Here is a 12,500-nt window from a genome sequence, read left to right as displayed (position 1 = left end):
GAAGCATTCGTGAGTTCGTGGACAACGAAGAGGGGAGCGGGGGAAGCTTCAATAGGGCGCTCAAGACCTCGACGGCTGGGGGTGACTCCGGAAGGGCCTCCCCGTCTGTGGAGAGGGTCTACACTCTACAACGTCAGACACCTCCCGGACGCACGCCCAGCCCCCGGTTCGTTCGCCCCGACGTGCCTGCAGAAGGAATCGGCTACGGGAGACCCCAGCAGGAGGATGACTTCGACCTTATGGCTCAAGTGCGAGGTAAGCCAAGCTTGGGGCTTGCTGATGCTACTACGCAGTGTGTGTTCTTATGCCGCTTCTTATGACTGAAAACAAATGTCCTATTGGTTTGAATTTTGTGAAACTAACCCCTTTCTCACAGTAGGAGTACCTTGGCTACTGTGCACTTACTACTTGACTAACTACTCATCATTATCTGAGGTGGCGTGGCTACGGACCACACACACGAGCCCCAAGAATTAGGTCACACATTTACATGAGTCTTGCCTGCAGCGGGCTGTCCGTGATTTCAGGCATAATGGACCTGTTTCCTCGTGTGTTTCAGACAGTTGCCGTGAAGGCGTTGGCCCCGAAGCACAGCCCCAACTCTTGGTGGCTCAGCAGGGGACGTGTTTAGATGGCATAATGTCACACACACTGGTGCAGGCTCTACCTACCACTTCCGCTTCTACTTCTACAACCACCTTCTCCATGTGGCAAACTCAGTCGGGCCACATTGCCTCCCCTCTCTCACCTGAAGATTCCCAGCCCGCCCATTCCGCCACCCAACCCTCCTCTTTTCTGCCTGACGGAGTGGTGCTGCCCTCGCCGTCTCCTGACGCTCCCTTGCCCCCGTCGGATGTCCCCGGGGGGTCGACGGGCTCCTCATCCCACGTCGTTCCCTCCCACTTGGAGGCCCTGGCCACCAGCTGCGACTACTCGAGGTCAGAGGGCTTCCAGGCTGAGAACCTGGGGGTCTCCTCCTCCGTCACGTCGTCGATCGTGACGTCGTTCTCGGCTATAACCTCCGCCTCCGCCGTCACCACGAGCGCCTTCAGGGACTCCCTGATCGACGACTCGGCCATTAGCTTCGCTCTGAACTCAGCCAGTGGTGGGTTTTCCTCCTACGGAACAGGACCGGTTTCCCCCACGGAGGATTCGAGCGAGGACCACGCCGAAATTGACCGCACGAGCACGGAAATGTCCGCCGACAGCGTTCGCTTGGACAATGACCTCGCAGACACGCGAACCGAAGACGAAGCGCCCGAGATCGATGATGACCAACTGGCCCCCTCGCCTGTGATGGGTTCCCGCCTCAGCGAGAGGCTCCTCTCCGTCGAGGTCACCGAGGACACGGACATCACCACGCCCATCGAAATGCGAGACTCGCAGACCGAACGCGACGCCACGGCCTCCAATCTCGAGTCCGTGGACGAGAAGGACGGTACGGAGGGAAGCAAACTCGAATTGCCGGCTGATCTCGTCCAGGAGACTGCCGAAACGCGGCCGGAAGAGCCTCATGACTTCGCTTCCTTCGCGCAGGAGACCGCCAAGATCCGCCGGCAAGTCTTGAAGCTAGAAGAACGAGTGAGTTCCAAGGAGGTGGAGGTGGAGGTCGCTCGCTCGGAGGCGGAAAGTATCTTGAACTCTGTCGATGACATAAGAGACGCCGTGACAGGTCTCGGGGCGGCGGTGGAAGCCGCAGACGACGCCGCGTCGGTACTCAAACAGGAGTCTTTGGCAGCAGCCCAAGACATCCTTAGTAGCATTACCTCCATTTCCGACGCCGTTTCCCAGATCATTTACAAACTCCACATCACCGAGGACCCCGACTACTCCGACTTCTGGACCCGAGACGAGCTCCGGACGGCGAGACGAACAGAGTCGACGTGTGTGGAGACGGGGTCCCCGGAAGATGAGAGTGGCAGTCCTTCCTCCGACGCGGCCCGCGCTCGGGAGCAGAGTCTGTCTGACCTTGTGGACTCAGAAGACCTCAATCGTGACAGCCTCGAGGACGAGTTCGATCGCCTGGCAGCCGAGACCGAACAGTCGCCTTCGCCCACGTCACCGCCGCTGCCTCCACCGTCGCCTCCGCCGCCCATCATCGTTCCTCCGTCGTGCACTCGTGTTGATACTGCAACTATAACCACTGCTGCTGCTTTAACTGACACTAATTTTACTACTACCACTATGGCCACTACAGTCGTTGCTACAGCTGCTACTACTACTACTACTGCTACTGTTTCTGCCGAACGTCCTCTTCCATCGCCTTCTGAGAAGGAGATAGTTCTCCCCTCTCAGTCTGTCACTCTTCCTCCCTTACCTTCTGTCTCCTCCTCCGCCCCTGTTCTTAAATCGCCCTCAACCTCTGTCCCTACGCCCACAGCCCGAGACTCAGGTACGGAACTCACTTATTCGTGATTCCTTGTGAACTGGTATTTTCATGTATAATACCCACATATAGGACCACATCATCATTATTCATTGGAATGTTCACATCACTCTTTTCCTCGTCTCAGTTTCACATAGGAACACATCATCTCTTATGATTACATCACCCAGTTGTATGTTAACGCCATCCTGTTGTATATTCATATCATTGTGTTGTATGTTTACATAGTTATTCCTCTCAGTGTCACGATCATTGTGTATCATACTCGCATTCATTTTCATTGTATTGTAACATTCTCCCCTTCTCTTTCTCCATTTTCAATGTTGGGGGTTATATTTACCTTATTTGTAGCATTTGTAATGTCTTCCTATTACCCATGATGCCGTTTTATGAGCAGATAAGCAGTTGGTTGCTGTTGGCTCACCAATAAGTACTATGACTCAGAAACACACCCTTCATATGCTTGAAAAGCTCACACTGAAGATGCACTAAGATTAACATCATGTCAATAGGTATACTTTTTTATATAACAGTAGCTTAGAAGGTTGGACTTTTTTTTTTACTTCACAGCTGTCGAAGAACACACTATAGTTCCCCATGCAGCCCCTCCATTTACTGACAAACCTTTAGAAATTGTAGAGATAGAGCAAGAGAAGAAAGAGGAGGAGGAGGGTCGTCATGGCACGCAGATCTGTAAGAATTCAGACAACTCGGCCTCTGATAACCAAGGGTACGAAGGTGGCGGTGCAGGCGGCCCTGAGGACGAGGTACCTCCCTTGCCACAGGACCTTCCTGTGCTCCTGAGGGAACACAGTACCTCCAGGCCCCGCCCCATCACATTCCCCTTGTGTTTGCTGCAGCCCGATGTCCTCGACTCTTCCCCTGATGCGGAGAAGTACTTCCGGCAGCATCAAGAGGTTCTCGAGCAAATGGGTTGCCAGGGAGAAGGCGAGATGGGTGTCACTGGCCGAGACCCTAAAGCTGACCTCTCGGACGCAGAGAAGGAAGATAAGAAATGGGACGAAGGGTCTCGGTCCGAGCGCAAACTGATCAAATCTTCTTCGAGCTACGAAAATATATATGACAAAGCTGACCTCAGCGTACCTAAGAGCATAGACGCGCCGTCGACAGACGAACTCTCACGATCTGTGGGAGACCCCTTTTCCACAAAGACGAACATGCCGAGGGAGATGTGCTCGAGTTTCGAGAACCTCTACATGAAAACAGACTCGCCTTTGATTAACCGCGAGGCCGACCTCTTGGCCGGGGATATCATGGATGAAGCCGTGGTGGAAGCGGCTCGCACTCCTTCGCCGAAGGCCAGGTCTGAGGAGAGGAAGGGGCCAGAGGTAGAACCCCTCGAAAGTCACGAGGAAAGAGAGAGCGGGGAGGTTGTCGGGGTCGCTGCCAGGTGGGTTAGTTCAAGCGGTTCGCCAGTAAATGTCGAGGGGTTGCAAGAGCACGGGGACTCTTCAAATACACAGACGCTTGAGAGGGAGGACAAGACGTCCGCCGGGTTCCTTGCGGGCCCCGACGGGTTGCTCGCGGGCCAGACTGAGTGCCAGAGTGAAGGGCAGGTCACAGGTACACTACCCACCCACTCATCCTCGATGTTGGGACCGAGTAGCGCCTACCCTCGAAATGGGTGCCCGTAGACCGTAGTAACTAACACAGAGCAAGTTGGCAATAGTTTGACCACACCTTCTAGGCTACTGTCTGATGTCGTGAATTTCACGTGTTATTTTCTTACGCTCTCTCCCTTTTTTTAACTTTTACGTGGACTGAAGTGCAGTGACTAATCCCTGTTAATGTTTTTTTTTTTTTTTTTTTTTTTTTTTGGCATCTTGGCCCGAATACTTGGTCCCATAATCCATTGAGAACCAGCCAACGTTGTTTTTAGTTGTTAGACTAATTTTGTTGTGTTGTGATTCACACTTTTGATTTAAATGTAGGGATTACACATTATGGATTAAGTTTTAACTGTGTGTTTGTGCATTTGTTTTTAGTATGTGCTACTAACACCTCTCTTTTACAGGTAATGTCAGTAGCGTGCTTCATGATCGTGATAGTGTATGACTGGGATGCGAATGTGAAACAATGTGTTGGGTCCAGGGAATCTCTCATTCTGTGGAACTAGACATTATTAAACACGCTTTCAAATGCCCTTTTTTGTCAAACACCAAGACGCGTACCTCTCACTTATTACTTCTGCCCTTACATTGCCTCTGTGTTACAAGAAAAGTTAAAAATTGTGTGTTAGCCACAGAGAGTGCGAGCGTCTATCTTAATTGCTTGATAGATGGACCAGAGATGACAGTTCCTGGCATTTCTTTGCGGAGACTTTTTTGATCAAGAGACGTATTGCATTTCACATGCTCATTTACTTTTGACGGTGCCAGGTGAGTCGGTCAGTTCACAAGGGATGGGGGCCTAGGTAACACCATTTCCCCATCTACGAACAGCTTTTAACGGTCTTGCAAAAGTAGGTTTGCAGTGCCCGGAAGTCGGCATGGTGTGTAGAACGAGAGGTAAGTAAATGAAAAGTGCGAGTCTCGTAGTCTCTTGGTGGTGAGTGAACGACAGAATGTGGGACAAGTGAGCGAAGGCATGGGCAAGGCGGGGAAGTGGAAGGGGAAGGGGAAGGGGACGGTGGCCAGGGCTCGGCGTCAGTAGTAGTGGCAGCGGTGGCGAGTTGATTGTGCCCTCGTTAAAGCAGGCCCTGGGGCCGCTCCTGCCTCTTCTCCCACTCCCACTGTGTGATAGTGTTAGGGCGTGTGTGCGATAGTCTTGGCGTTTAACCCGTGTGTATGACTCCTACTAATAGTGAACTACTAACTCTTGTTCTAGATGTGGGAGTGGTGTTTACAGAGCGTAAAGAATATGGGGGCGGGGTGAAGGCTTCTGAAGAGACGACAGGCGACCAGGCATACTATCCCTCTAAATCCACAACCTTTAAGCCACAACCTCGATCCGCACCTACCTCCTCCGTAACCCCTTCTCCTGCACCCACACCTACCACCCGCGCTGAGGCGCCGCAGGAGGAGACTACCAGCGCTCGGCCTTACCGGCGTCACGAACGAAACCTGTCACAGGCTACGAATATCATCACCGGGCCGATCATCACACCCGAGCAGCGTGCCGCTAGCAAGCAAGACAAGCCGGACATTGAAGAGGAGCGAGAGGAGAGAGAGGAAGTTTTGCCCAAACCTGTCGAGGATAAGATCAAGCCCTACTCGGAGCGACGGCAGTTCTGGGAGAGCGTGACGACGCAGTCGTTTGATTCCAAGAAGAGCTCCGTCTTCAAGAGTGAAACTGAAAGTGACACGGACACTGGGACCGATGCCACTGTGGTAGAGAGTAGAATATCCGAAACTAGTCATAAACAGTCGTCCATTACGGAAAGTTCTGACTCGGAGGCGGACATCATCACTAGGCAAAAGGACCCGCTCTTCTACGAAAACAAAGGCTTCGTAGGGACCGAACTGATTGATGTCCCCGGTGAAGAACGAGAACGCGCCAGGAGTCCCTTCGAAGTGTCCAGATCGGAGGCGGGAGGGTCCGTCTCTTCCTCTCAGGATCTTCCATCCCCGGAGGACGTCGCTTTCAAGGACGTTCGTTCGAAAAGAGACATTTTCGAGAAGGAGATCAAAAGACAAAGCATGGAGCTCGAAGAAAACCAGAGCTGGAAGAGAAGTTCACGGGAGATTGACGAAAAAGTAGTTATACTCGAACAAACGGAGTCCAAAGTAACCAAAGAGATGATAGGCGTCGACGAAATGAAAGTCGCGGAGGAGAAGACCGAAGTGGTCGAGGAGGGAGCCAAGAAGATGGAAAGGAAGCTGAAGGAGGAGGAGATGAGTAAACAAAAAATGAAAGAGGAAGAGAAACACTCCACCAAGAAGAAAGACGAAGAGAAAACGGAAGTGAAAGTGAAAGAGGAAGAGAAAATTAGAAGTAAAGTTAAAGAAGAAACAGAAAGTGAAGTCAGAGTAAAGGATGTGAAGGAGCATTTTGAAGCCAAGGCCAGGGAGGAAGCTGAGGCGAGTGCGGACAGAACCAGTGGCGTGAAGAAACCGAGTCCAGACAAGACTCCAACCGATAGTAATTGGATAAAGCGTGAAGATAAAGCCCCAGAGAAGGATAAAGAAAAGGATGAAAGTGATGAGAAGAAGTCTAGCAAGCCGATCTTTGCCAGCAAGAGCGTGAAGAGTAGCACCGAGACAGAGACCAAGGAGGTGTCCGAGATCAAGACGGAATCGTCTGAAACACAAGACAACCAGACGGTAAAGAAGGAGGCGAGAGAACGCGTCGAGGAGATCTGCTATGAGAAGAAGTCGGAGGAGACAACTGTTGACGCCCGACTCTCAAGTCTAGATCAAAGCTCCCAAGAACGGGAAGAAACAGAAGAAGATATGACTCGCACCGAGGAAACCAGCGAGGAAGAGCCGGAGGATTTAAGAAGGCGCCCTAGGGACGCCAAGGTCGAAGAAAGCGTCACTCAAGAGAGAAGAGTTCGGGGAGACACTCAGGAGACGGTGGTACGAGAGACTAGGACGACCAGAGAGGGGGATCAAGAGCAGCGGGTCATCAAAGAGACCAAAACCCAAGAGACCATGATGGCGGACGGGTCCACTGTGAAGAGCACTTCTATCACTACATTCACCACGCATCTTGATGTCCGACCTGAGACGGGTGACGGTGGTCGACCGAGAATGGAAATCCTTACACAAATGTCTTCAGATCCTTCCAGTTCGAGCACAGAAGATGAGAGAATGTTCGTTAGAGGGGAAAAGAAGGAAAGTTTGATCGGAGGTAAAGTGAAGTCTGAAATTCTATCAGAAGTTATGAAATCCTTAGCAGATGATATAAGCCCTGAACAAAAGACAGTGACGACAACCACGAGAATAGAAACCAGAGAGTTAGCTGCACCCTACGAAACCAAACCACTAGCAAGTCCTATACTTGTACCAGAGGAGAAAATGCAAGACGTAGTGTGGGAGGTTTCACAGGAACAGTCTGATGTGTCATTAATGGAAACGGTCCAGGACATGCCATTTGATCGAGCTCATCACGTCGTTGATGCCTCAGGCCAGGTAAAGGTCGACGAAACGGGGAAAATTCGCTTAACAGAAGACGAGGCTCGGAAAATAGCTATTGAGATCGTTGAGGAAGTGAAAACAGAAGCGATGAAACGATCACTATCTGCACCGAGGCCGTTAGACGAGGAATTAGCCGAGGCTTCTGGCCGAGATCCAGCGACTTTACCAAAACCCAGTCCCGAGTCGATGTTCACTGAAGAAACGTCGACCAAGATTGAGAGATACATCCAGGAACAACTTTCTGGAACACTGGATGAGGACAAACGTAAACTTATAGAGTCCGTCACGGCTAAGAAAACTCAAATGTTGCAGAAACGTATATCATCGGCCGACTACCAGCAACACAGTATGGAAATAACTGATGAAGATCTACGGTCAAGTGGCGCAGAGCTCTCCCCGATCGAATCACAGATGCTGAAACTTCGACAGATGACTGAGGATGAGGACACGATAAGATCAGCTCCCCGAGAACCATCTGAACCTGACGAAAGTGAAGACTCGGTTATAATACATGATACGGGGGACGATGAAGACACTTTTATGAGCGAGTACAATCAGGCCAAGGAGTCCTTTCTATTGATGGAAAGGCAACGAGGTCTAACCAAAATTTCAGAAGAGGAGGGCTCAGGCGAGCCCGAGAGATCCTCAACCTTCACGGTAGTCAAGGAAATTGAAGAAGAAGAATCGGAAAGACCAGGCAAATCCTCAACGGCCAGAGACGGGTCTCCCAGCCCCAAGTCGGAGTCACGGAAGGGGTCTTGGATGGACGAAGAAGATTTGAGACGGGAATTCCGTCGTGATTATGAAGACAAGAAAAAGATGTTCAGAGAGGAGATGGCTGGCAAGGGGGACGACGTCTTCGAGGGAGGGTCCGAGGTTATTCAAGGGACTGAGGTTTCTCATTTAATGCAGGTCACGGAAACGCATCATGAAACGCGCGTCCTGAAGCAGAGGAGTGATGACCTGCAGAGAGAGGCATACATGGAGTCTAGTATGACAGAGAGCATGGAAGAGACCAGCGCCGTCGAAAGCTGCCGATCAATGGAGTCGAAAGCCATCGCAGAGAAGACCTCCACTGGAGGCAAAGAAGTCAAAGTCGTTGAAATCGGAACGAAACAGGAGGAGAAGTCTGTTCAGGAGGAAGTTCACATGAGGAAAAAGTCTCACATAGACGAATTTAACCGAAGATCAGGTACAGATTTCGATACGTATTCGAGCTCGGGGGAAAGCCATTACTTCACAGCAGCCGAAGGAACCTCTGACAGTCGCACTGGCAGCCGGCCATGTTCCTCCGACGTGGAAGCTCTCATGTCGGGTACACCCGGTACCTCGGAGTACGACACCGCTCTGACGTCACAAGACACCTCACAGTATTCGTCTACGTCTCAAGATTATCGAACTGCTGCGAGTTCGATGAGCTCCCGGGATTCCATGAAGTCCATTGATTCCGAGAGCTCTGGGCATCTTGCCAGCGTCGAACTTAGTGAAACGTCCGAGACGCTCGTACCGACGGCCCTTGAATTAGAAAGAGACATGGATTTGTTAGAAAGGGAAGATATGGAGGAGGATGGTACCACGGTAACCCGCCGTACCGTGATACCTCAATTGACCATCCACTCAGGTACGCCCAAGTCCGAAGACATGCCAAGCTCCTTCGAATTAGAGCAGGAAGAGGGAGAGCCTGAGGTTAGCGCTGCTGAGGGCGATGACTTTCACCAATCCTCAAAGATGAAGCGTTCAATGGAGATGACTTTTCACCCAGAGCCTAAACCTCTTCGTTCGGCTCCGGGCGGGAGGGAAATGATCGCCTCCAGTTTAGAGGAAAGCACAACGTCAGAAGTCTCAATGAGTACAGTGGTAGAGCAGGAGAAGCGCCAGATCTCGATGCAGGAGTCAACAGATACGAACCTGACCATGTCTACCATATCCGAACAGATGCTCTCCTCCATGGAGGGCCAGAGTGACGTGGAGCAGCAGTTGGTGTCGCACACGGAGAGCAGCACCATTACCACCATCACGGGGGAGGGTCAGGCGAGCCCAGCTTCCGTGACCATCACGGCCACTTCGGTTCGGCACCCTTCGGACGATTCCGGCACGGCTTCGATGTGCACCCAGGTGACCTCTGAGCCGCGTCAGGACGACGAAGAACCCAAAGTAGACACCGAGCCTTTTTTTCGAGCAAACGGACCCACTGAAGTAGAATATGTGCCTGAGTATGATGACGACCAAGATGAACAGAAGACCCAGTTGGCACATGGTTCTCGGCTAGCTGAAGCTCCAGGTGTTCCTACTCCAAGTCAACAGGGAGAGGGACAGACTGGAGCAGCAGCTAGCCCTTCAGTGGGCCCGGAGAAGGTATCCATTGTAGAAGAAAGTTACGAGACAGAAGCTGATCAGGAATATGGTCCCATGATCAGAGAAGGAGAATTTTGTGATATGGCCGAAGCCGAACTACAGTATTCGATGGAGGAGCAGCCCGAGGCAGAGATGGGCGGTATGCTCGGAATAGATGAACCGATCGAGAGACCTCGTACTCCAGAGCCAGGTATCATCCCGGCTGCCACCAGTGTTCAGATGGTGCTCGACTCCCCCCTCGAACCCTGCGGCGAGTACACTGAAGTCGACAAGAGATTCAGTGCGGTGTTCTCCACGACGTATTCCGAAGACCGTGATATCAGTCCACGAGCTATTCTAAGATCGTCGTTCAGTGTGGACGTGCCCAACATCACGGTGACGGAGCACACAGCCCCCACCCCACTTCAGTTCCGGTACCCGGATCTGGAGCGGGAGGAGGACTTCCCGGAGTGCGCACAGGGGTACTTCCAGTCCGACACAGAGGTGCCACCCGGCGCTGCGGCTCCGACAGTGGCAACTCCGGGGTCTCAGGAATCGATATCCTCCTGTGCGTCACAGAAGTCCTCCACGACGGACTCCGAGCAGGGCCGGGAGTACTGCCTCGACGATGAAATCCGCGGACCCATCAGCTTCGAGGACTACGGGTCCTTTGAGATGGTGGACGTGGGCGACATCGGCGACGTAAGTGAGTACGAACAAACCATGTACATGCACGAGGAGCGCATGCGTGAAATGACCCTCATCAAAGAGGAAGACGAGGAGGATTTGATAGAGGGAGACAGACAAACCAGTTCGCCTATTCCCATTCCCTCTCAGCTGAAGGCCGTCAAGATCGAGAGCGGAAGTGGAGGGAGTGCCTCCGAGTCTCAGAGCGGCGAGAGCGATGTCATCGAACACCCTGAGGTGGACTTCGACTCCGCAGTCGTTGAACAGAGACGGTGGTTAGAGATGCAGTTCGACGACCCCGACGCGGCAGTTTATGACTATGCACAAGCTGGTTACATTGAGCACGTGTACTCAGGGCCCCTGGAGGACATCGAGGAGGAGCGGGAAGACATGGATAAACGTGATCTTTCCCATCTAGTCAAAACGTCCTCTTCCTTGTCCTCGACGCCCGAGTATGACGTCCTTGCCGGGAGAAAGTTCTTCACCAGGAGCGGCGAGCATGATGACATCTCGATGTGCTCACTACAGGAGTTTGAGAGACTGGAGAAAGAGGTGGCCATCGAGAACGCCGCCAGGAGGTCGAGTTCGGGGTCTCAGGAGTCACTTAATGGCAAAAAACCTGCAAGCAAGAGCGGCCAAGGGGACGACATTTCGATCGGGTCTTTCTCCTCATTATCAGAGTTTGAGCGCCTGGAGTCGGAGTGTCAGCTAGTCGATCAGATTGAGAAGGCGGCCAAGGAGGAACTGGCCATGTTGTCTGAGATCGAAGAGGGTCACGAGAGCCAGGTGTCCGAGTCTGAAAGCTGCGAGACAATATCCGAGACCGGGAAGGACTCAGACGACGGCGACTATGACCAAAGAATGTTCGAGATCGACGAGATCATACGCCAAGCGCAATCCAACGTCGAGGGCTTCAACAAGCAGCCCGTCGCGCTCAAAAGTGTCCCTCTGAAGGACTTGGTGTGCTCCGGAGTGTCGCAGGACGGGACAGAGAGTAGCTTACTCGACCGAACGCCCAGCCAGGGGAAGGACGATGCAGACCCGGACTCCCTAGAAGAAGGTGCTGCCCTCGACGTTGACAGGGACCAGAGCGCTGGCGCTCAGGGAAGCAGGTCTCGCTCGGATCCGATGTCCCTGAGTACGGACAGCATTGAAGCGGGTAAGTTCTCGGTGGCACGGCCGCCCAGCATCGATTCCTTGGAGAAAGCAAACAATCAACGCACGTCGGACCCCATGACGACCAGCGTCGACAGCATCGAGATGAACGCGAGTCGTCATGACGTCATGACAGGAAGCACCGACTCCCTGGAGGGGCGGCGAAGGCGGAACGACGTCATGTCGGCGTCGACAGATTCGATGGAGTACGGCCGACGGGGCGGCGACGCCATGACCACAAGCGTCGACAGTCTAGGAAGGGACGACTCGAGCGGAAGGGACGCCGACATTAGCTCTGGCAGTGAGCGTGTCGGGCGGTCGCTGCCCTTAGACGGGTCCTCCTCCATCGGCATCATGGAGGGCAGCATCGATTCTCTAGACCCCTCGAGTTCTCAGGCGACCCACGCCACCTACCAGTACGAAACTGACTCCGTCATGTCCGGGTCTTTCACCAGCGGGTGTTCTAACACACTAATGGCGAGCCACCATGAGGACGCCCTGGGCCATGATATCATGACCTCCTCGATGTACTTACCTGAAGGTGAACTCCCGACACACCTGGAGAGCACCGAAGAGCGCTTCGTCCGGTACGTGACCCGGGACGACGGCGTGGCGACGGAGACGATAGCGCCCAGCGAGGAACCGGGCTACTCGCACACCGTCACCCGGACCGTGGCCATGGCGCCGGAGATCCGGCAGGTGACCATCTCGGGTCCTGAGGCCGAGCGGCGGCTGAAGGACTACATGGACCAGTTCGACGTGGGCGAGCACGTGAGCGAGGAGGAGAAGGTCGACGAGCGAGGGAACGTGCACGTGCGGAGGATGGTCCAGCACCGTTA

General features: G+C 53.1%; 1 protein-coding gene across 1 annotated transcript in view; it reads left to right on the top strand.

Annotated features, from left to right (window-relative positions):
* LOC143018654 (uncharacterized) overlaps positions 1 to 12,500 on the top strand; it is a gene marked incomplete in the record, with an annotated part of 838,726 nt that overhangs the window by 813,581 nt on the left and 12,645 nt on the right. Inside the window, 3 exon segments of the mRNA XM_076174236.1 lie at positions 1 to 255; positions 560 to 2,392; positions 5,234 to 12,500. The exon segment at positions 1 to 255 is cut by the window's left edge and continues 891 nt beyond it; the exon segment at positions 5,234 to 12,500 is cut by the window's right edge and continues 446 nt beyond it. Coding sequence (XP_076030351.1) covers positions 1 to 255; positions 560 to 2,392; positions 5,234 to 12,500 — 9,355 coding nt within the window.

This window comes from Oratosquilla oratoria, chromosome 35, assembly GCF_046742065.1.
Source record: "Oratosquilla oratoria isolate Oo_2021 chromosome 35, ASM4674206v1, whole genome shotgun sequence".
In the NCBI taxonomy this organism is placed as follows: domain Eukaryota; kingdom Metazoa; phylum Arthropoda; class Malacostraca; order Stomatopoda; family Squillidae; genus Oratosquilla; species Oratosquilla oratoria.
The sequence above is the reverse complement of the archived record's forward strand: the minus strand, read 5'-3'. Positions and strand labels throughout refer to the sequence as shown.